Source organism: Anastrepha ludens, chromosome 3 (genome assembly GCF_028408465.1).
Source record: "Anastrepha ludens isolate Willacy chromosome 3, idAnaLude1.1, whole genome shotgun sequence".
NCBI classification, from domain to species: Eukaryota; Metazoa; Arthropoda; class Insecta; order Diptera; family Tephritidae; genus Anastrepha; species Anastrepha ludens.
This window is the reverse complement of record NC_071499.1, coordinates 23,143,517-23,169,590: the sequence shown is the minus strand read 5'-3', so window position 1 is coordinate 23,169,590 and position 26,074 is coordinate 23,143,517. Positions and strand designations below refer to the sequence as shown.

Below are 26,074 nucleotides of genomic sequence, written 5' to 3'. Positions count from 1 at the left end.
AAAGTATCTACAAATCATCCGAAAATATTGCATTTTTTTTCTTCCAAGTGTTGAAACCAAGCAAGTTGGAGTAAGGAAAGCTGGCGTGTGTGCGTGCACCTGTGTGTGCCTATGTGTCTCTCCGCAATTACGGAGTGTGAGTAGCAAGCGGAGGGGCGCAGCGCATAAGCAAGAGACAACAAAACTATGACCAATATGAACAATTCAATTGATTCTCAATAGCCAGCGGAGAGGCGCATAAGTAATAGGCAATAAAATTATTTTCAGTAAGAAAAATTCAGATAATTTTCAATATTAAGCGGAGGTGCGCATAAGCAAGAGACAATAAAACTATTTTGAATAAGAAAAATTCAAATAATTCTCAATATCCTCCGAACGGCAAATGCGCGTCGCAAGAATATACAAGTAAAATGACACAGCTTTGCAACCATTGCAGCAGTGAAACGCTTGATTATTAAACTAAAAACAAATGTTTCATTGGAATCTGTGTCATTCGAATTTTCAGTACATTTGCTTTATACAGTGAATATATTAATATATTTCTAGCTCAATAATAATTTTTAATTTCTTCCTGAATTTTCAATTGATTTTTCCCGCATTATCTTACTGTTTCACCGTTGGGCCGCCACTTATTATGCCTGATATTGTCAATTTATTTCTAGTTTTAATTTTTTCAAATTTTTCTTCTCCGTTACGGTACATCATTTCCTCTCTCGCATGAACAAATTAAAATGCTTGCGCGCTCCGCTCTTAAGTTTCACACTAATTATGCTCACATAAGCCGCATTTCCCCTGACTTCCAACCAACAATTGAGTTTAGATTTTTAACTAGAAATATGCATATAAAAATATTCAGTATGATTTTGCTCGGAAATCGTTAAATGCAAAGCAAAAGTTGCTTTTATTTCTAAACGTTAGCAAATGAAAATGTTCCATTTGCGCAACTTGGCCTTTGTCACCTATGTACATTTTAACTGTGGTTTATAGAGAAACAAAAAAAATTATGATTCGTATTTTCGCATTTCATACGAGTATTTCATTTCAGTAGCGCAATTTTCGAAAATTTAGTTTACTAGAACGACTAGGCCAGCAGCTGTGGACTTCTGGCAAAGCAAATGTTTGGGTTACAGCTTCAGTGCTTTGTTCAGTTTTTGCTTTTACAACGAAAATTCGTGGATGTGTAAATATGTTGATACAATTTTTGCTCAAATAGTTACCCAATTTTTGCTAAAATATTTACCAAAGCTACAACTGTAAATGACGAACTGTATAAATATGGCATAAAAGCCTTGTAATTTGTTGCTTGACAGCGAGAAAATGCCAAGTCCAATTTAAATTGTGGGTGTGTTTTTTTTTTTTTTTGCAAAAGTCCACAGTTGTAATGTTGATTTAGCGCTTTAATTTGAAGTGATTTTTTTTGTGTTTTTGTTTTTATTATTTTTGGTTGTACATCATACTTCTAAAACTTGGATTTTTCTCTCTTTATTTAGTTTTTTTTTTTGCTCCTAAATTATAAAATTGGTTTTAAGCGGCAATTTGCCTGTTATTTCTTTTGCTTTTTTGTTCTTTTTTGCAATACGCAAATTATGATTTGTTTATGCTTTTGATTTTTCTTTTTTTTTTTAACTTGAATTTTACACCTTTCGCTTTTCATTCTTGCAGGCCACTTTAATTATTTATTCTTTTCTTTTTGTTGTTTTAACAGTTTTTCATTAAATTTATGCCACTCAAATAATTGCATACACAAATTAGGCGTATAATTTCTTAACAATTCGAGTAAATCTTTCCTTTTTACGTTCTTTCTAAAGAATTTGGTTTTCAAGTATCGATAAATTTTTTTTTATAACTAATTTTTTTTCTAATTTTCATATGTATGTTTAGTATATGTTTGTATTTATGTATTTATATATATGTATGTAGTATGTGTCGTTCTCATATGTATATGTTGTTAGTGTGTGTGTGTGTGAATTTGAATATGATTGTGTGTGTGTGTGTGTGTGTGTGTGTGTGTGTGTGTGTGTGTGTGTGTGTGTAGTTTCTCTACATACATATGTATGTATAGATTTGTATGCATTTAATTATTATTGTTTTTTTCTTTTAATTATCAAATACTAAAAATGCGCACACGGCCAATTATTGCGAAACTTATTTGAACAAAAATTATAATAATTAACAGAATAACTTCCATGAATTCAATGCATTCTAAATGAAATGTGATATTTCTGCGCTAGTTATGCATTCCATCCAATGCACATACATACACAACGTATGTATGCACATATACATATACATATAAAAATATGCTTTGAATAAAATTAGTGAATGATTGCTTTTAATTTCAGCTAATACGATTTGCAATTAACTAATTTGTTTAATAATTATTCTTTATTTGTGTATGTGTGTGTAGTAAGTTGAAAACTTTTAACTTGCATATATTAAATGAAAAGGAACAAAAATTTATAATTCTTAAAGTTTGATTAACTCATAGTGCGTAAATACATACATATTTGCGTATATATTTGATTAGGTAAAAGGCATTAGCCAGCACTGCAGCGCTGCACTGCCCTACCCCAACACTTCTTCTCCTCACGCTGTGGTAGCAGCATTCCCCGCCGCACATGTATGGGGAATATGTACGAGTATGCTGCTACAACAACACGTATTGCTCCGCTACTCGGCTTTGCGAGTATTGATTGTTACACACAGATTTCAACGCAAAAGGAATCGAATACATTTATTCAAATGTTACACACACACAATTCATACATTTGTATATTCTTATGTATGCATTGCATGTGGTATATGTGTTTTTTTGTATAGTGAGTGTTTGGGAATTATGCAACAGGAAACTGTCAGTTGGCAGCACGTTGAATTTACTGGCATATAAAAATTACTTTTGTTTTTGTTTTTCTCTTCAAGTCTGCAGCCGTGTGTCTTTGTGTTTTACAACAATGCAATGAAAGGAAACGCCAGCATGAAACACTTTAAATTAATATTTTAATTAACTTGCACACACAAATGTTGCGCTTTAGTTGCGTAGTGGTGGCGCATTCAATTTGTTTAGTCTCTTTGAGAATTAGTGTAATTTTCTTTTATTTTTATTTATTTTTTTTTTTAACATATAAAAACCTAAGCATTCGCGTTTTTGCTAAAGCCGACGACTAACTCGCTGGATCTTGAAATCTTGCCCCTTATGGGTGGTGGTAGCTCATAAAAACGGTAGCGATTAAGGGGTACATTTCCTTTTTGTAATTGCCAAATACACGTGAAGAAACACACAACGAAGCTTGCCGTTTAGCAAATAGAGACAAAAGCGCGCGCTCCTGTTCATTTTTTTTTTTGTCTTCTACTTTTTGCAACATGGCGCCAAAACTGTTTTCGCATTTACCACTATTCTCTAAAAAACTGCGCAGTTCCCTCATAATGCCTTGTTTGCTAGCGTAACACCTTGCCTTCCCTACCCCTCCCTAGCTGTATACTGCAGAAGGTTCATTATTTACTTATTTTGTTTTTGTGATTTTAAATATTAAATTGTTTTAGTGATTATATGTACTTAGTATAAATATAACAAATACAATGTATGTTTTTGTGTGTATGCTAAATATTGTAGTCTATCATTTTTTGTTTTTTTGTTTGTTTTTTTTTTTTTCGTATTTGCTTTTAGTTTGTAGGTAATTGGTTTGAGTGTGACCAGATAAGTGAAGATATACATATGTACTCGTATTTTATATAAATTAGTACTTTTAACTCTGTTTACAATAACCGTTATTTGCTTTCATTCCTCTGCAAACCACATAATTGCGATTTCTTTGCTTTTTGTTTGTTTGTTTGTTTGCTTTTGCTTTTGTTTGTTTGATTGTTTATATAATTTATATAAATTATGTTACATGTCTTATTAAAATAGTGTTAGTTGTTAGTTATGCCCATTTGGCTATTGGCTGTTGGCTGTTAGCATAACAGATTTGACTGTCTGTCTTCTTTGATTGCCATTCTATGAAAGTAATAATAATGTTTACTGCTACATAAATCATTAAATTATATTACTAAACTAAATATACGCATGTATGTGTGTTTATACATATACATATGTATATATTTATATATATATATATATATAAATGTATGCGTGTGTGTGTGTGTGTATGTGTATTGTACATCAAAGCACTTTCTCATTATAATTGATGCTTTAAAATAATTGAATTAATTAATATAATTAAGTATAACTCGAATTGATTTAATAAAAAAAAAATGTTTGTTATTACAATATTCATTCGTTTGAATAAATCAATTGAAAATTTTTTACAATAGCTTTCCTTGCGATACAATAATACATAAGTATAAGTATATAGGTATGTATGTGTATGTGTATTTCTTGCATCGTACATGTAAAATAAGAACTTAAAACGAATTCATGCTAAACGTTAGGTAAATAAAGTGCTATGATCGATCGATTAATAAATTATGTAACATTCTACGATTCTTCATAGTGAATAAATCAATTATGTATATGTGTTTGTTGCGGTGGTTTTTCTTTCTCTTATGAACGCAATTTATATATGCATATATATGCATACGCGTATACATATTGGTATGTATGTATATTAGTCATCATATATATATGTATGTATGTATGTATGTGTATAGCTAATAATTCTTAGAATAAATAACCAACGAGCAGCAAAGCCGTTTTTGAACAAATAAACTAATCAGTGAATTATTAAAACTAAATTTACGCGCAAAAATACATTTACATACGAATAATCAGAATTAATCAGTAATCATACAAAAAATTTTATTCTTTATTCTGTTTAAATTATTGTTACATGGTAGTTGTTGTTGTTGTTTAGTGTTATTTGCTTAATTCCTTAAGTGAAACATTTTTAATTTGAATGCACTTTCGCAATTTTCGGTAATCTGATGTTGTTGTAGATCTTTGTTGTAGCAAATAACGTTGGTAACTCAGCAAAGCACACTGGAAGCTAAAAAATATCTAAAAAGAAAAAAAGTCCATATACTTAAATGAAATTCTATTGAATTATTGAATATTAAATATGATTTTAAAAATTTAAAATGTGTAAGCAAAAAAGTAAAGGGTTTTCCAATAACAGGTATTAGATGTTAAACAGGAGAGATGATTAACGATTTTTTATGGCCGGAATTGGATGGTATTGATCTGGACAACGTTTATTTTCAACAAGACGGCGCTACGTGCCACACAAGCAACCAAACCATTGATCTGTTACGGGAAAAGTTTCCGGACCGTGTTATCTCTCGAAGAGGTGATCACAATTGACCACCGAGATCTTGTGATTTAACACCTTGTGACTTGTTTCTTTGGGGCCACGTGAAAGAGAAGGTCTACGCCAACAGCCCAGGGTCGATTCCAGACCTCAAAGATGGAATTCGTGAGGCTATCGAGGACATAGGGCAGCCACTTTGCAATTCGGTCATGGAGAATTTCATTAAAAGGATATTGTCCTGTAAGCGTGGTCGTGGTGGTAATTTGGCTGATGTTATTTTCCACTATTAACGGCATACCTTTCTCTTTATAATGAAATAAACATCCGATCATTTATATTAAAAATAGCATTTAGCTTTGAATATCAAAATGACACCTCTTATTGGAAACCCCTTTATGTACAGTAGGGTGCATCACTCATCGGTGAAATTGTTCCATTGCAATTATAAACTTTCTTATATTTTCTGCAAGGAATTTTCTCAATGAAAATTATAATATTTGTAAATTAATTTACACCTAAGGGGTTAGGGGTATTTAGAATTAAAAAAAAAATTGAATTTTCCGACAAATACTTTTCAAGTTATTCAACAATAAACAAAGGGCGCTCGAAGCTCGAAAGCAAAACTTTAAATGCGTTTTTCTCAAAACTATGTTTTTTGAACTGGTTATTACTGTAACTTAAATACCGCTTTGTATATTTCAATGAAATGTATACTGCTTTTGAAAACATAAACAACACGTGTCTGATCGAAGGATTTTTTTCAGGAAATTTCAATTAATTGTCGGTTTTTTTCTCTAAAATCTGAAAAACATTTCCTGAGGCCACCATATTGTTAATTTTACAAAAAAAAAAAAGCTGCGATCAGGCATAAGATTATCTATTAGTAAAACTAATTTCTCTTGCCCGATTGATTTTAGATGAATCTACAAGGACTTGTGATGATCACCGCAAGGGACTTCTGGAGGAACGGGCTCCACATAAACAGCGATACCTTTTACAATTATTCATTTTTTTTTTTTGAAGTGCAACTTCTTAGGCGTCGATGGACGAGCGAGAATGGAGAGTAAAATTTCAAAGCCATGCAACGTTTTGGGCATTTTCGTTCCGCGAGAGAGAAAAAAGATATAACGTAGAGGAAAAGGGGAGAAAGAGATATATACCTTATATATATCTTAGATACATTTTAGGCTATTTTTCCTGAGTTTTTCCTTGTGGTTGCTAATCTCTAGTGACAAATAACACTGCCTACTTTTTGGCGCTTGTTTTTTGGTGCAAACTTGTAGGAAATATATTTTTCGTTCCTATTTTTTGGCGTTATATTTTCTTGGTCCTACTGTTTGGGGCGTTTTTTGGTCCCAATTTTTTTGGCGTTTTTTTTTTGTGCTACTTTCTGGCGCTTATTTCCGTTTTCTGGCTAGTGCTTGTGTGTACTATAAAGTGCCATCCATTCCGGCGTCGGATTTATTGGTATTGCCTTGCCGTAATTTGTGCCGTTGCTGCGGTTCTGGAATCGCTGCACTTGTGCGGTTGATAAACGCTCGAAGTAGTGCGCGTTGTTGCCACGGTTTCTGTCCGGCGTTCACCTACACCGGTCAACCCTTTCCCGTTTTCTGTAAATTTTGTCTATTCGTATCGATTTAGATATATATTCTTTCTCTCTCTCTCTCATTCTCTCTCGGGTCTCTCCCTCTCAAGTCGAAAATTGGTGTATTAATGCTATGTTTTTATTTTTGTAAAATAATACAATTGACTAGCAAAAAAGACAAAAATTATTAAAAATCATAATTTTTTCGGGCCTCTGACTACCCCTAACCCCTTAAAACAACATGTAGGCGCGTGTTTTGAAAAACCCTTTCCTTTGACTGTCCTAAAATCCAATGGCGGTTCTTTCATTTAGCCACCTTTTGGAAGCGAATAGAAAAATATCCCACTTTTGATTTTTTAAAACATTTGTGTGCCACATACATTTTTTTTTATAATAATTTTATATATGAAGGCTTAAATATTTTTGCATTGCACAAATGTGAATAAAACTACTGTGATATATTATAAATGTGTCATTTCGCTGTTCATGCACTCACATAAGTGTAAATGTTTATATGTATGTATGTACTATGTACTTATGTATGCAAATATGCTCATGAGTTGTAGTCTGCAGCAAACATATCATACAGTTGTATCTCATTGCCAGGGCTTACCTTAAAAATAGTTGTAGTTATTTGGCTCACAATTCCCATAGTAGATCGCAGTTCGCAGACTCCTCAACATTTGCGTTCAATGTTTTCATTGCTTGTATTTTTTGCGCTGAACTCGAAACCTCATCGCCACCACGTTGGAACGTACATACTTACATATGCATTATATGTATGGTGGCGTTGATGCGCCGATTGTACATGAGTTCTTAAAATATACGCATATAAGAATGTGTAATCACACACAAAAATAGTAAGAGCAACAAATTATAATCGTCGTCCATGTTTTTTTGTTTGCTTGTTTGTTGTTTGTTTGTTTGTTGGTTTCTTTGCTTAACAATAAACTCCATTTGTTTGATTAGTTTTGATTTGATTTGGTTTCTGATGTGTTCAAGTTGTGTTGTAATATGCAATTTGTAAGGCGTGAAACTGAATAGTCAATTCACTTGCTTTCCTTTGTCATTCGAATCATTTATTACAGTTACTATATTATATCCTATGTAGTTTTCTTTCCTTTCTTTCTTTGTGTTTGTTGTTGTTTTTGTTGTCTTGTTTAATGCTTTTCATATTTCGTCTGCATTACAGCAATTTGTAGTAAACTCATTTTCGTTTTAGTTTAAATATTATTTTAATATACGATATATAGAAATTTTGTTTGAAACCATAATACTACATAATCAAACGACATGAATGCTTCATAACTATCCTCAATCAATGCGCATGCGTATCACATCTCTCATCTCTCAACTCTCATTTAAAGAACCTCATCCTCATCATCGGGTCCTTCAATCAAATCATCCGGATCATACATCACAATATTATCATTCTCCTTTGCTTCGGGATCATCAACTTCTTCATCGGCAGCCAACGATCCGCCGCCTTCGCCATCCATTTCCACATCCAGCCTTCTGCGCTTCTGCTTAAAATTGTTAACTGCACTGTTACTTATACGCCTACGCTGCAATGTTGGCACACTTGGGGTAGTTTCAACGACATTGTCGTTAGTTAGCACCTCTTCCACATCAGTGGCATCGACCAAAGCGGCCTGTTGTTGCTTAATGCGCAACTGTTCCAACTCTTCGGGTGAACGTTTCTTGCGAAACTCGTAGACCAGTGGGAAAATGTGTTCAATGGCAGCCTGTACATTAGCAACACTTGCAGCTATATGTATTACAAAACAAAAATAAAGATTTTTATGAAATAATAAAACCAAAACAGACAAATTTTAAACCAACTCACCCGTCACAGTAATACTGCCAGTGGAGAAGATCTTCAAAGTGGCCTTTGGATAGCGTAATTTATACGTAACACCGGGATGTAATTCGGGTTCGTAACTGGCCTCTTTCTTGTACTTTTCGGAGAAGTTTAAAATTTTAATGGCCCACGGCATGCTGCAGGTGCCCAGGACATTCACCACTCGGAAATTGTGGAAACGCGATCGAAAGCCGAGTTTTTCAAGACAGCGAGCATAGCGGCGTGCAGCAATTTTTGCCTAAAAAATATTAGTTTTAATACTACTGAAGTGCAATTTTAACATAAGTTGTCTACATTCCAACGACAGTCGGTCTACGTTGCTAAAACGATACAATTGTAACATTTACATCAAGGCGAATCTATTAAAGATTGTATCGGTAAATCCAAGGCGCATTCATTAAAGGTTGTGGCACTAGACCAACAACAATGTGATGTACGTTTGATTGTCAAAGCAAAGTATTGGAAAACTAGAAAACAAATATGGAATTCGCGTGTTTCATTCTGAGCTGTCAGCCAGATGGACACGGCGAAAGAAAACAAACAAATCAGCTGATTTACCAACACTACCTTTAATAGATTCGCCTTGGGTTAATCAGATTTTTTTCCTTCACCGTATTCAGGATACTGTCAGCGCAGAATGAAACAAGGCGAATTGATTATTTGTTTTCAACTTTGCCAATACTTTGCCGTGGCAATCAAATGTACAAAACACTGTTGTTGTTGGTCTAGTGCCACCACCTTTAATGAATGTACCTTAATTTATATGCCACCAACTACTGTCCCTCAGCAGCCTTGATTAAAAGTTTTTAGGTTAGTTTTATGTTACTGCAAAAATGACAATGCTGACAACAGCTCACTTCTACATCTTCAAGATATTTCGAAAATTGATCTTATTTCTTCGCACTAATCTGTAATAAAATTCATTTCATGCCGAAATTTGCGCATTTTAGGAAGAAGAAGGCCTAGTAATAAACACTTTTCACTCGTTCTCGAAGTAACCGCATGAAGCCGACAAATAATGAGTACTCACTGAATCAAACATTTGTTGATCGGTTTAACAAAGTTTCCTATTAAGCTTAGGTTAGTACGCGACTACTCCGACTCTAGTGCTTAATGCAACGCTAAATGTGGTACCTGTAGACATTGCAGGCAAAGCTGCGGCTACAAGGGCCGCGATCAGACTGAGAGGCTCAGGCTACAAGCTCGACCTCAATTCCAGGCGTTCAAGTATCCTTAGGAACTTTGGTTTATCCCTTTGTCGACTGATCAATACGCACCACTGCTTAGTTCGAGCGGTACATTCTTCACTCACAGTCCTTCAAAGGGGAAGAGTGGGCGGGGTGCAGTATTCGTAGCAGTGAACCTGGTGAACCTGTTCACGGATGGCTCAAAATTTGATGGAAGGCTTGGAGGAGTATTCTGCAAGGTGCTACCCATTAGACTCAAGTTAAGGTTACCGCACCACTCCAGTGTATTCCAAACAGAGGTATCGGCAATTAAAGAAGCATTTGATTGTCTGCTCACTTGTGTAATAACTGTCACAGAGGTTAATACCTACCCCGACAGCCAAGCGGCGACAATCAGAGCCCTAGGCTCGATGATGGTGCACTCGAAACTGGTTAGAGAATGTCTGACTTCACTATCGATTGCATCCGAATTCTTCGATGTAAGGCTTATCTGGGTATCTGGTCATAGCGACATTGCGGGAAACTGAGAGGCAAGGCAAGGGACCTGTGTATTAGTTATTCCGCGCAACGAGAGGATTGGGATTCCGTTGACTACCTGCGGTTTGCTCCTGGAGAGATGGGCAGGAGGCGATCGAGAGATCTCCTGAGGTCAGAACAAAGTCTCAGCTCTCAAATTTCGTGCGTGTCCTTACAGGACATTGGCCACAAAGTATACATAGTTTGAGACTCGGCATTACTTCCGAGTCCTTTTTTCATCAGTTGTATGAAGGATGAGGTGGAATCATCTCAGCACTTTCTCCTTAACTGCCCTTATTCGCAGGGTTACGATTTAAGTATCTTGCCTCTCATCTCTTTGCTACGCCTGCTGATATAGCAGGCATTGATTTAAAAAACCTGACGAATTTCTTTAGTACAGGGTGGGCCATATAGCGTTTGCTTTTTGAACCACCTATTTTTTTGAGAATGGTAACACAAATGACATGTCAAATGTGTTTATAATTTACTTAAAGGTTTGACATTTACGAAATGGGACGCTATACGCTTGAACAAAATTGGGAAATATTGAAAACCTATTTCCAAAGTAGTGAGTCTTCTTCTTCTTCCGCGGTTACAGTAAATGGCGAGCGTTACCGTGACATGCTCAACGAGTTTTTGTTTCCAAAAATTGAAGAGGATGACATGGACGACATTTGGTTTCAACAGGACGGTGCAGCTTGTCACACTGCCAAAGTTACACTCGAACTTTTGGCTACCATTTTGTATTCCGATATCAATTGGCCGCCTCGGAGCTGTGATATAAGCCCGTTGGACTATTTTTTGTAGCGAGCCGTTAAGGACAAATGCTATGCGAACCATCCAGAGACGATTGATGCTTTAAAACACGAAATCGAAGTTGCCCTTCATTAAATCTAGGAGCCCAAACAATCGAAAATATGCATAAAAATTGGGTTGATCGAATGGCCTACTGAAAAGCCAGTTGTGGCAGTCATTTGAACGATATTATTTTTCATTCATAAATGACAATGTTCAATCTTCAAAATAAAAAAAAAAGTTTCATAAAATATTGATTATTGTTTTTTTTATAGCCGATTCAAAAAGCAAATTTTACATGGCCCACCCTATAGTACGAAGCGGCTAACCGCTTCCGCGGCAAATCAGTCATCGTTCGGATGTGTTCACCAAATACACAGCACCCCCACCACCCATTCTTGCTTTGAGCATGTCGGCCTAGGAGTTAATAGCCTCTAATCAAAGCAACTAACATCGAGACGTTTCTGCATGACCGTTTGTGCAGCGCCTTTGAGTGCCTAACTTCCCATTCTGGCCAAATACTTTTTGTAACGGTATATGTCCAGTGCGCATGGTCACTCAAAATAACAGCCATCCTTCAGCTACACTTATCTAAATATGGGTGTTGCGTACCCTTACGACACCCTGCACATTTTCATATTTCATCATATTTTCATCACACGTCGATCACTCTACTGTTTTGGAATTAATGAATGTTACAAACATTTTAGTTTTTTAATTATATTCACCTTAGATAATTGCAATGTCAGGCTGACTCACCTGTTCTTCAGACGTAGCTCCCGTACACGTGATACGTCCAGATGACCAGATAGACGCAGTTGTATAAGGTCGGCGCAGCTTCATCGTAACCATACCGTTCTCTCGACGATACTCCACATTGAGACCCTTGAGTGCAATATCACGCAGATTCAAATGGCAACGTACGCTGAACGAGCAAACCACATTGTTAATGACAATATCGATCTCTGGTTCCACCTCAGGCTCAGTACTCGCGACTTCTGCGCTAGCTGAGCCATCGGCAGCTGTCGCAACAACCAGATTGGCAGTTTTGTTGGGTGCAACATGTGTCGCTGCATGAGATGTGGCGGGTATGGTGCGGGAATGGGCAACTATAGGTTTTTGTTCTTGTGATTGTCCCTGCTGCTGATTTTGACGCTGTGGATTTTGGCTTTGACTTTGTTGTTGTTGCTGCTGCTGCTGCTGCTGCTGCTGCTGCTGGTTCTGGAACTGTTTTTGGGGCACTACAGCTGCCGTTGGCAACGTCTTCGGCTGCAGCGTTGCTGGCGAGGCAACTGCCACAGTTCCACTCTTATTATTAATGTTGCCCGAGATACTATTACTGTTAGGAACTAAATTGAGGCCACCGTTCACCTGGCTCCCACTCGATAAGTTACGCAAAGCGGCAGAGGTGTTGGCAACTGTTGTCGTTTTCGTTGCAGTCACTGTCACCGCATTGCTGCTGTGCACGTTAGGTTTAACTAGTTGTATCTTCTGTTGTTGTTGTTGTTGGTTTTGAGCCAGTTGCTTAATTTGTTGCAAGGCTGTAATATTTTGGCGTAGTGGTTGTTGTTGCAGCTTCACAGCTTGTATGGCAGGAGAATGAGAATTATGATTAAATTGAGACTTATTAGCGACAACGGAATTTGTTACGACAGCAGCCGCAGTCGCTGCAATATTCATCGGTGGTTTATTTAAAATTTTCGCATGCTGCAAACGTTGTGTAGTATTACCAGCAATGATAGTGTTATTGGAGCGATTGATGAGTACGTGAGTGGTACGGTTGCCAGCAGCTTTTGTGGCAACAATTGTTGATGTTGTAGTTCCGGTGCTAATGCTAGACGTAGGTTGTTGCTGATTGCTGAATTGCGAAAAGTAACGGGTTGTAGGCACCGTGGAGACTATGCCTGTAGTGGCTGGTTGTTGTGTGTAAATTGTAGTTGTTGTACGACTATTTGGAGCTGATGACACCACATTGTTGGTGGTAGTGGTTTGATGTGCGGCAATTTGCTGTTGGAATTGCTGCTGGAAGCTACTAATATTACCACTACTAGTGCCCATTGTGGTCGTTTGGATAGGATGTATCGCAGGACTAGCAGTTGCTGCCACCAAGAAGTGACCTTGTGTCGGCGTAACACCTCCACCAGCCGTGTTAGCGCTGGTTATCAATGCTAAGCCGCCACCGCTCGTTGTTACAATGCTACTAATCGGAAGGGTCACCATTTCGTGCGGCATCAAAATGCGTGCACCGGATGCTGCGTTTGTAGTAGCGTGACTTGAACCTGTTGATGCTATTTGTTGCTGTTGTTGCTGCTGCTGCTGCTGTTGTTGCAACAATTGTTGATATTGTTGATAGTTTATGATACTACTAGCACCAGTTGTGCCATTTGTGAGAACAATGGCCTGCCCTGCGGACAGCACTAGATTTCCACCCACGCCGCTGTTACCTAGTCCGCCTACATTTGATGAGCCACTGGCGCCAACAATAGTTGCGACCGTTGCTCCGCCCACCTGAGAAGTTCCTGCCCCAACGCCACTTACTAGATTGCCAACAACTATGCCTGCGTTGTTGACGTTGTTCCCGGGGTTGCCGTTACTACTCCCGCCGCCATTTATAAGAGTCTTCATGCAAGTAGCCTTATTCTGCTGCAACAACGTGGCCATACCAATGTTGTTGCTGTTAGTGATATACATTTGCTTTGTCCAACGCGTGAGTGTTCGGTTTTTGCTTAGGGAAATCAAAAAATGTTTGTTTGTATCACTCTTTTTACCCAACACTCGAAGACTTTGCTCCACCAGGTCACTTTTATGATTCCTGTAATTCAAGACAAGTTTTGTGTAATGTGTACAGCTTACGATGATATGCTTGAAGGCTGGATTATTAGCTTGATGGTCTTATCAATAATTATGTATGCATATATAGTTTTTTGTTTTTTTATTTTGTTACGCCTGTCACAATTTTCCAAACTTTGCGTATGATGTATTTAGTCCATGCGAGGACAAATAATCGTTATGTAGTGTTTAATGTGTTCTTTATTGATTTGCCACTTGCTCAATTCTTGCTTTGTGTTTTGTATGCTACGTATTTAAAAAGCTTTTGGTTTTGTTTTGTTTCTCTGAAATAAATCTTTCAACTGTTTGTAGTTCATTCCAAATACTAGAAAAATTAAGTCTTCCTTTCTTTCTCCTTTTGTTGATTTCTCAAATATTTGTTGTTCCTTATCGCAGTCTGAAAATAAGAAACGGTTTGTGGTTAGAAATTGAAATTGATAAGTGAATTCAATAAAAATTATTTACAAGGTTTTTTATTCAAATAGCAATACCTCTGATTCGTTCTCAGTACGAAAACTGGGCAGTTATTGTCATTTTTTCATTCTGCCTAATTATTGAAAAATATTTTGAAAAATGAAAATAAACAAACTTCAAAAATGCGTACACCAACAAACTGGCTGTTACATTTAGTATTATTACACTGTGAACAATACCAGCGAAAATTAAGCAGCCAGAGGATAAATACAAAATAAAAACAACGAGACACAAATTATTCAGAAAATGTATCCTTCCACCAGCAAAAATAAAAGCCAGTAGGCGACCCCTACACGTTCAACAAATAGCGCGATTTTTCGATCAACGAAACAAATCGATAGTGATGGATCACGCTACGCTCGCGGTGTACCCTTCACTTTCAATATTTAGCACGTCAGTATTTATATAATTTCTCTGTTGTGAGGTTCTAAGTTTGCAAAATGGAACAGGAATATTCAAAAAGTTTCTAATGTCAAAAAAAAAAAAAAAAGAATTCAAATAGGATTGATCGTTTATCACCGTCAACACTGACAGTGATTGCCAATCCAGACTTAAATTTTTTGTAATATTGCAAGGCGTATTCATTAAAGGTGGTGACACTAGAACAACAACAATGTTTTGTACGTTTGATTGTCATGTAGTATTAGTATTATAATAGTATTGTTTCATTCTATGCTGACAGTCACATGGACACGGCGAAAGAGAAAAAAAAACAAATCAGCTGATTCACCGATACCACCTTTAATAGATTTGCCTTGTAATATTGTGACGTTTTTATCAAAATAAAACCTCTTTTAATTATTCCTCTGAGTTCGATCACTAGATTATTAAATAGCAGCTAAAAACTAATTGCCACGAAATTGGCTGCACTTAATCGCTTTAGTTTACGTTTACACGCTTAAATTACAGCTGAATACCCTATGCCCGTGCACTTCTGCTTAAATATATGCGCTTTATAATAACTATCGCAGTTTCTGGAATTGGCAACTCGTTTTTTCTAACGACTTCTGTCTCGCCTTGTTCTATTCCATTTGATGTCACGGCGAATTCATGTTTTTTTTTTGTTGCTAGTCGGTTGTCAAGAATGATAGAGTAACAAGGCGAATTGAATGGCGTCTACTCTTTTTCGCGATTTTGACAAGTCTAACGTCAGGCTCCTTTCCAATACAAAACAAACAATAGGAAGAGAAATTATGTTTGTGCAAATTCAGTCATCTCTGATAAAAGAAGAGATTGCATCTTCCGAATTCACCGCGACGTCAGGTTCCGAGAATATGCAAATAAAAGAAAGGCGAATTACTTGTTTTGTAATTTTATAGTTTTTTTGTATAAGACAGTCAGGGCTCAAATTATATGTTCGGTGAACGAAACACTAATCAAGTAAAAAAGTTTACATTACTGGCCCTACGCATCATATTCTTGGAAGTATGGCAAACGTTTGCTGACGCATCGTAATTTATTACAGTGAGTAATAGATTCAAAGCGAATTGCAATAGAGAATTTTACAAGTAAATGTCGTTTCAATGTTTGTAAGAAAAAAACTAAAAAAAAATTTAATAATAATAACTTGAATGCCTAGCCAATATTTAGATGATAAGACTAATCCGATTTCTTTGCCCCAAAATGTGGAAGCTGATTTCAAAGATAAATCTCACATGTCAATGTCAATGTCAAAATGTCAATGCGAATGCTAACAAACACAACAACAATAAAAACCAAATCACTTTGACATTAATACCTCCAAATGGTAAGTAAAAATCAGCTGCTCTACCGATACCACCTTGCATTGAATCGGCTTGTATCGTAACATTCGCCTTTCCCTTATATAGTAATAGGCCTCGTCTTTTCGCCAAGCATTAGCAAGTAGGGAATAGATGAAGCAGCTGTTATAATGCTGAAATAGAACTGCCTTAAATTACATGTGTTTGTAAGATAGTGAGTTATACCACTCTGATGAGGCATGACCATACTCGCTTGCGGCGAATCTTACTCGACAGATTTGTTCAAGGTGGATTTAATAAGGTGACAGCATTCACCCAGCTGAATTTTTCGCCGTAGGTATGGCTTACGTCAAAATGATATGTTCGCCTTGGATTTGTTGTTGCTTTTGCATGCAAATTTTTCGTCAAGTTAATCGAGCATAAAGATAATGCCGAACAGAAGAGGCTACTACTTTTCTATCATTTCAATGCCGTGATGTCGTTCTCTAAACATCAACAAAGTAATAAGTAAATAAAGTTTCGACACTTTAGAGAACATAAAAAACTATATAAAACAAAGTCGAATCAGTTGCTCTACTACTACTACATTGTCCTTGTACCTTGCCAGGGAGATAACTAAGTTTTAGGAGAATAAAAACAGCTAATTTCAAATTAATCAAATTACACACTTTCAATAAAAGCTAAGCAAATGGCTAAAGTCTTTAGATCAAAGTTTTGATGGGAAGGACTAAAATCATTTACATTTTTTTTTATAAACAACATAAAAACTGTCTATGTATAGCATAATTTTGTGCCAGCCAAACTTAGAAATGTAGGTCAGAAAACACACAACAACAAAAAAAGAACGAAAAACTGTTTCGCCAACCAAAGTGGAATTGTAATAAAACAAAGTATGAGTGATCGGAAGTTAAATGTCGACGTAATTGTGAGAGAGATGAGTAATTGGCACTAAAGTAGGAAAAAGATGTAAAATGAGAGACTTTAACAGTAGTGAAAAAGCAAATCTCCGCGTACACGTGTTTTCATGTGATTGCTTCACCAAAAAGCGCTGCCCTCTTTTAATTGTTCTATAGTAAAAATGCTCAGCACAAAGTTCTCACTCGTGGCTCGAATTAGGCGCATTTTTTTTTTTAATCGCTACGGTTCTGTATGATTGCACGCCCATTTACATATGTACATACATATACACATGCATACATACACACATATGTGCATTCATAGCTAAATACTCAACTTTAGCGATTTCCAATAAAGATAATATTAAAATAGTTTTTATTTTTACATATGTGTGTATATACGAGTATAAGAACGAGATGAGTGAATCTTAATTTTCTTCTCTATGATCTGCTCCATTAACAAAATGTCATAATTAAAACATTGACGTTTGATTGCTTGTACATATGATCTATATGCATACATACACATGTAAATTTATGCGGTCAATTAACTCGCTTTATTTTTATACATACAAACATATGTATATTGGATTTCGAGATTTATAATAGCAACTGCGAGAGTTTTTCGAGCTGCGCAAAGTTCTCGATTTTTTTCTTCTGCTCTATCAATTTGTCTCCGTATAACTGCTATGATGCACCTAATTGCGTCAGCGACTGCAACCGACCGAACGAAAAGTGTCATTGCAGCTTAGTGCTACTAGTCAAACGCGCCGCTGCAGCTACAACATCATAGCAATGACTGCGACGCCAACGCTGTTCCACTTTATGTTAGCATTTTTGCCCTTGACCCAAAATTGTGCACGAGTATGCGCAAACATACGAACTTAGTTACAAATGTAAACATCTATTTGTACATGGCAATTCTTTGAGAGCAATAATATATCGCGCAATGTGCAAAGTTATAGGTGATTTTTCATTATGCACAACCAAATAGGTGTTGCAGCAGTTCTTTTGCACATATGCAATATTGAAAAATTGAAATTATTCTAAACTTTCACAAATACCAACATATTTTGAAAACGAAATATGTATGTATCTTAAAAAAAATTATAAATACCGAGAATTGAAATTTGAAAGAATTGGTAGTGAAATGAAACCAAGGCGAATCTATTAAAGGTGGGGTTGGTAAATCAACTGAGTTGTTTTTTTTTTCTCTTTCGCTGTGTCCATGTGGCTGTCAGCACAGAATAAAACAAGGCGACTTCATTATTTGTTTTCTAGTTTCTCAATCCTTTACTTTGACAATCAAACGTACAGAACAGTGTTGTTGGTCTAGTGCTACCAAATTTAATGAACGCGCCTTGATTCAAATACCAACATATTTTGAAAACGAAATACCTTAAAAAATTACAAATACCGAGAATCGAATTTTATCAGAATTGGAAGTGAAAAGATATGTCAATAATCAAATTTTGCGTAATAATTTTAAGGGAGATTAGAGCCAGCTCAAAAACTACAAACTCGGTTTCACTACCGTCCGCAAGTTCAACTTTGAATTTGAATTTGAATTTATTTATTACTAGTACATATAATAATACATTATAATTTACAATAAACTGTAAGTCCTACAGAGACTATTAAAAGTCTGTTCGTAGGCTAGTAGCATTTATAATGACAATCTTACAAACTAAATATAACATTTAACAAAATAAGTTTTGTATGTAACATACGTAACATACATTTGACTTACTAACTAACTAACAACAAACTTACTTATACCTAGCGGTTCTATGAAGAACATAAAATAATTTTTTTTTTTTATTTTACAATGAAATAGCGCGATATTAACAAATATCATAGGTGTAAATTAGTTTTTGTTAACCAGATTTTTATAATATATCTTTTTTATTTTTGTCGTTAATTACATCATAGGCTTTTAACTTAGATTAATATAATATTTTGCAATTCATTAACCATTTTTGTAAAAAAGAAAATTAGACCGTTTTCTTAAATGTCTGATTAATATCCTCTCTAACCGGCCGTAACTCGGCCTCTCCTCTCTAACTGGCTCGAAATTTCTACATATTTAATTTTCACTAAGGTCTGGTTAGCAGATATCGGGGTCGTTCGCTTTTTGGGGATGTTTTACAAAATAACTCCCCAAACCCTATTGTGAAAATATAAAAAAAAACAAGAAACGTGAGTATATAAAATTAAAAAAAAAGTGCGTGTAGCGTAGTACACATAACAGAAGTGAAACTTTGAAGGCAGACAAATAAAGAGGGAGGGACCCGAGAGAGAATGAGAGAGAAAGAAAGAATATATATCTAAATAGGTTTACAACATTTGCAGAGAATACAAATAGACAAAATTTACAAAAAACGGAGAAGGATCGATCGGTGTAGGTAAACGCCGGACACAAACCGTGGCAACAACGCGCACTACTCCGAGCGTTTATCACCCGCACAAATCCGACGCTGGAATGGATAGCACTTTATTATACGCACTAGCCAGAAAACGGAAATAAGCGCAAAAAAATAGGCTCCAAAAAAAAAGAACGCCAAAAAAATTGGGACAAAAAACGCCCCAAACAGTAGGCACCAAGGAAATATCACGCCAAAAAGTAGGCACCAAAAATATATTTCCTACAAGTTTGCACCAACAAACAAGTGCCAAAAAGTAGGCAGAGATCTCACTAGAGATTAGCAACCACTAGGAAAAACTCAGGAAAAATAGCCTAAAATGTATCTAAGATATATATCTCTCTCTTCCCTTTTCCTCTACGTTGTATCTTTTTTCTCTTGAAATTTTACTCTCCATTCTCGCTCATCCATCGACGCCTAATAAGTGTCACTTCAAAAATCTCAGCTGATATCTCTTCATCTCCCCCCACAGGATACTTGGGCTAGCCCCGGGAGTTGCGTGAGCTGCTTGAATCATATGCAGAAGAATCGTCCTGGCCACTCCCAAGTGAATGGCGATCAGTAACTTTCCCCACTTGCGTGGACTTCCACATATGGAACCATCCTCCACTCTATCTACCCTAGCAATTATATTATATATATATACGCGTACACCCTTTTTGGGTGTTTGGCCAAACCCATCCTCCTATTTGTGGTGTGCGTCTTGATGTTGTTCCACAAATGGAGGGACCTACAGTTTCAAGCCGACTCCGAACGGCAGATATTTTTTATGAGGAGCTTTTTCATGGCAGAAATACACTCGGAGGTTTGCCATTGCCTGCCGAGGGGCGACTGCTATTCGAAAAATGTTTTTATTAATTTTAGTTTCACCGAGATTTGAACCAACGTTCTCTCTGTGAATTCCGAATGGTAATCACGCACCAACCCATTCGGCTACGGCGGCCCTAGCTATTAGTGCTTAATTAATTATAATTTTAATTGAAATTAATCTAAATAAATAAATAAATCTCTTCTTCTAGCGGCTTTAACAAGTAACGCGAAATTTTACGTTCGTAAAGAGCTTTTTCTGCTCTTTGGGAGAGAATTTTCGCGTAAGCTCTTGATATGGATTGATAGCTGGTGATGTCTAATTTTGTGTTCGAACACAACTATCATTCCAACATTTAGTGACACTGTAATTGAGACAACACCGCATTAGGGGTAGGCCAATGGCTGCTTTAAAAAAAAATCCAATAATTCTCTCTTATAATTATATATAATTCTCTCTTATAACAATATAATAATAGCAAAGGTCTATAACAGAACATGCAAGATAAAAGAATATCGTACTGCTGATCTTAAGGCCTAATAAAGTAAATATTTGTATGTACATAGTAAACGTATGTATGAACACATTTGCAAATATTTATGTATAGAACAAAGAAAGCCTTTTTAGGTCAGAATTTAATAAAACTATTCGATATAAGTATATATTATATCTCTGTTCCGTCCTCCATGAATTTTAACGAAAACTTTCAAAATTGAGAATTTGCAAAATTTCGTTCACAACTTAATCACATAACATACATATGTATGTACATATGTTTTTTTTACTACATTAATCGGCAAGCAAATATCACTTGTACGAAGCATGAAGTGGGATTTTGAAAGTAAATAAAATCTAATTTACAAATGCATTATACGAAAATACATACATACATACATAAGTAAGAAATGGAAAAGTGCTATGCAAATTTTTTTATGGTATCAAGCATTCTCAACGAAAATCTCACTTCAAAATGAACTAAGAGAAAGAGCAACAAACTTCAGTGCTCATGTACTTCTACCCGATGCATAGCTTTTCTAGCTAGTCCATTATGGATGTCGTCATTGTTACCATCCAATTGTTTCTATTACATAGCGTCGGTCGCTCTCTGAAGGTTCTATTTTTATAAAACTCAGCAATCTCATTGACAATTCATCGCGGATAACAATGAAAAGAAAATAAGTTTATCAATTTTTTTTTAATGCTTAGGAATTCTCAAGTGAATTCGCGTCTACTAAATAAATATATGTACGTACATACATATATTTCTTGCAAACATATGAGTCTCACCGACGTAGGCGTCGATGCTCTATAAAAGATAATACAATTTAAAAAAATATGTAAATTGCGCCTAAGAAAACTGTCTCACAATAGTATTTTTTATACAAAATAATCAAAAGTAGCTATAAGGCGCATAGGTTGTAAGAAGACGCAATGAGGAAACGATTTTTTTCTTTTAATTTATAGCGATTTTCAAAACAAAAATGTGGAAGCAGTGCAATACGCAATCGTAATATCGTAATTCAAGGCCCCTTCTATTCGCCATTTCCCCGCTCACTGTCTCCATGCTCGATTAACTTGACGAAAAATTAACACGCAAAAGCAACAACAAAGTTATCGAGTGAGATTCGCCGCTAGCGAGCTTGGCTATAGCTCATTAGAACGCACTGCCTTACCAGCGCATGTAATTTAAGGCAGTTCTCTTCCCGCGTTGCCGCCGTATCTTCATTTGCTTTATCTACTATTCGCCACTTGCTAAGCCCTGGCGAAAAAAAGAGGCCTTCACAAAGCTAACCTTGTAGCTGCATTTGGCGTAAAAAGAGATTTTATTATCAATACAACAATACACCAATCAACATTTATCGATTATGTTCGTTCTTCACTACGACACATCTTTATAAAGTGCAGTCCACATTTTCGATGATGCTCGTCATTCAAAAAGAATATATGTAAGTAATGTATGACACCAAATCATGGTGAAAAGATTTTTAAATCTATCTTCCTTGAGATCAAATCATCATTCAACCCTCGAAATATTATATGTTGACTAAAAATATTGAGTGTTAGCTAATAAAAGAGATAAGCGCAAAAAAGGAAGTAAATGGCCGAAGTAAAGGGTTGAAACTGTAGGTCCCTCCATTTGTGGAACAACAACAAGACGTACACCACAATAGGAGGAGGAGGATATATATTATATATATATATATACATATATATATATTATATATGTATGAAAAGTTTAATTACTTGTATTTTTTGTTTGTTTGTAAAAAAACGTTTGGCTTATTTAAATTTTTCTTATTTCATAAGAAAATAGAGCAAGAAAAATTCAACACTTTCACAAATTATAGACATATTTAATCCACTAAAACTTATATTCTCCAAATAACTGTTCTATTGATAGCATCTTTTATGGAGGCGTTAAATGAGTGGGTTTAAGTAGCGATGCGAAGAAGTTGCCAAGGTGGGTTATGCTAGGCGTATGTTAGATACAAGGTAGCACAAAATTAATTTGGTTTTGAATAACTTTTTACTAAATAAAAAATACAATTTTGATAGATGGAAATCTTTAAGCGTGTCGGTTTGTTTACTGTAGCTGTCGAATATGATTAACGTACACAATAAGGGCTAAAATTATAAATCTTCAGACTTCGAAGTAACATCTGGCTGTTTTGGCAGATTCTATTGATTTTTAGCCCCGCTTTTGTGGTTTTTTTTTTTAAACCTTGATTGAATTCTTTTTGAAATTAATTTATAAAACTTCCTTTATCGAGATATCAAATTAATCTAAATTAGGGTTTCTCTATTAAATTTACATATCTAAAAAGCGCTTCAGTTCGTGTAGAGCATCCAATGGATTCAAAATAATTTTGATAAATATTATTACTAACACCGAAAATTGATACATTTTTAAAATGTCTTTTGAAGAGAAACATCGTAATAGGTAGTAATTATTGCAAAGCAAAAGATCAAGAGAAAAAAAAATAAAAATTGTGAGACATCATACACATTTGTATAAAAAAATATATTTTCTACATACATCACCAAACTCAATCATTCAGGCAACACATATTTCAAGTTCAAGGTTAAAAGCGCATAAGGTATTAATGTTGAGTTTGTAATAAAAGGCTAAAATAAATTCAAACACTTGGATAAAGTCTAGATTTTATAACATGCAGGCGAATAAAAAATTTCGCGAATTTGTTTCAAAAAAAATATGCACAAGTCAATGGGCCCGAAATAGTCTTCACAATAGAAAAAAATATGTCTAGCAGCGACATATTGCTACAAGTGTGTTCTTATTTAAATATATGTATATACGAACGTATATGTGCTCGGCTGTCGTTAATACAGCAGTATTTTAAAGTACGAAAATTCGCAAAATATGAGTTTTGCGAGAGACTTCAGTCACAGTACTCAAATTTGTAGAAAAGTTCAATAACATTTTATTTAAACTCTCACTGCACTAAGTTGAGTAGCACATTATTTTAAACACGTTTTTAGCTATTTAGTATATGCCAACAGACGTACCTTAATTTTGATTTGTAGAAAAAAATACAGATTTTTACAGAAATTCTTCGGTGTACGTACATTTTTTTGACGGCGTAGTTTTATTTAAACGGCACAAGAGTCTATATGCCAATAAGGGCACCTAAATTTTGAGTTGTAGAAAAAAAGGCCGATTTTTTATATTGAGATATTCTTTAAATCTGATGCGCTGCAATGCGAGTTCCGCGTAGTATCTTTGATTTATGTAAATTTGCTTGACGGCGTATTTTTATTTAAACGGCACAAGAGTCTGTTTATCTGTGCAGATCAAGGCGAATTGGGTGCCATCATCTTTGTTTGAATATTTAATCATAAAAGGATATTGGCAACCCTAGTTAACGGGTGTAAGAAGTTTATTGATCTTAGTTTTAATTTTTAGAATACTTTGTGTTTGAGAAATAACTATTGCACTTATATGAGACACTATAGGAGGTACTTTTATTTGTAAGAATTTGTGAAAATGTGAGTGGCAACCTGCACGCACGTTGGTTCTAAATGGAGGGAACGACGATCAACACTCCTCAATCGCGAAGTTCGATATTGTTTCCATGAATGGCTTATCTGCATTCAAGCGATCCTTACGAGATTTCAGTACGACGTAAACAGAAATGGATATGCACGTACACACGTACATATGTACATACATAGGAATTGTTTAAAGTGAGTATGGTTACAATTGTTTTCGATTTGAAATTGCTGCTAGTTCTTTTGTGTATTTCGAGAAACCGATGTCCATCAAGTATACTTTATTTATTTCAATATCTGAAATTTTAAACGAAAAAGAGTACACGAAAAGGAAAACAAAAATCTAAAAAAAAAGAAAACGAAGTCGTTGAACTCGTTATCCACGTATGGCGCATCCAAGTACGCAGTTATGTATGTACTTAATTATATACTTACATACATACGTAAGTTATATGAATGTTCATTTAAACCGCTATGGGCAGGAGCGCAGACAGATGTCAACGCCACCTTTGTTGTCCCAGTACATATTTACTGTAACAAAGAATCACAATATTCATATTTGCGTTGTGTGAGCACTTATGTACATATACATATATATGTATGTATATCTACATACATACATACACGTACTAAAAAATGTGTGATAAACATTTTCAGGTACATATATACATTGGATCGCACTCTCTTTGCAGGATGTGCGTCCGAGTAGCATTTCTTTCACCACCGAATATTGCCATGAACGCATAAGAAGTTGACAGACACTAGCGCATTAGTGCACCTAATGTGCAAAGGTCAAAGAAAACCAGAATAGCAGTTTTATGAGCAGCGAGACAAATCTATTAAACAGCAAAGGTAATAATGTATGTATGTATGTAGGCAACTTGGGTGAGTTTGTGTGCAGAAAACCTTTAGCAAAGCATTAAGAGCTATTGAAGAGGGCACCACACAGAATGACCTTGAGAAATCTAAATATACTCACTAAATTCCAAGACAAAGAAGTCTGGCATAAGTTTGTGCGCAACATGATTTTCAAGCAAACGCTCAAAATGAATTGTATTCAGATAGGTAAGGGAAATAGGCGCAAATTTAACACTGGAAACCATGTGGCCATGTTAAATATCGGTTCGAATTACATAGTTCGAATTCTACTGCCTTTGGTGGTCGCAAAGGTGCATTAGTTCATCCTTTGAATAAAACAGGATTTTGCTCAATGATATTCCTAAATGATAAGTACGGACATTTGCCTGTTAGGAAATGGCCAGGTAGGTGAAATGGTGGAAGTGCACCTGGCACTCCTCAAGTAGCACTAAAGCGCCGTTTTGATACCATTATGAGACCTCCAACAGGCAGATATCTACACACAACCAGAGCTGTTGGTATAATGGAGAAGATTGATTGGATTCAGGATTAGAAAATGGCCAAGTCTTGGAAAATATATTTGCACTGTGCGGCCGCCGTAGCCGCATGATTTAGTGCGTGATTGGTGCTCGTACTCAACTAACTCAGAAAATCGAAAAACATTTTATACTCGATATACGATAGAATTTTTAGAAACTGGCAAGCAATAAAATTTGAAATTCCTCAATTTAACATTGGTTTAAACATGGGATCCACTTCAAATACATATGTAATTAATAAACCTGCAAATGGCATACTTTATTCTGGTTTATTTTTATGTAATGAGATCACATGTACCGAAGATACAAATTCATTGAAAGGCACACAAAA

The 26,074-nt window shown here is 35.6% G+C and overlaps 1 protein-coding gene across 9 annotated transcripts in view; it reads right to left on the bottom strand.

Moving 5' to 3' along the window:
* Positions 1-1,369: 1,369 nt before the first annotated feature.
* Positions 1,370-26,074, bottom strand: part of LOC128857160 (homeobox protein 5) — a 33,961-nt gene continuing 9,256 nt past the window's right edge. For 8 of the 9 annotated variants that reach the window (XM_054092776.1, XM_054092775.1, XM_054092777.1 and 5 more), the window contains 4 exons: positions 11,944-14,410; positions 8,672-8,924; positions 7,439-8,593; positions 1,370-4,990 (listed from right to left, as the gene is read on the bottom strand). In XM_054092776.1, the coding sequence (XP_053948751.1) occupies positions 8,187-8,593; positions 8,672-8,924; positions 11,944-13,875 (2,592 nt within the window). In that variant the 5' untranslated portion in view covers positions 13,876-14,410 and the 3' untranslated portion in view covers positions 1,370-4,990; positions 7,439-8,186. Of the gene's footprint in view, positions 4,991-7,438; positions 8,594-8,671; positions 8,925-11,943; positions 14,411-14,504; positions 14,734-26,074 lie in introns of those variants that run through there. The other variant, XM_054092782.1, reaches the window with a different exon arrangement.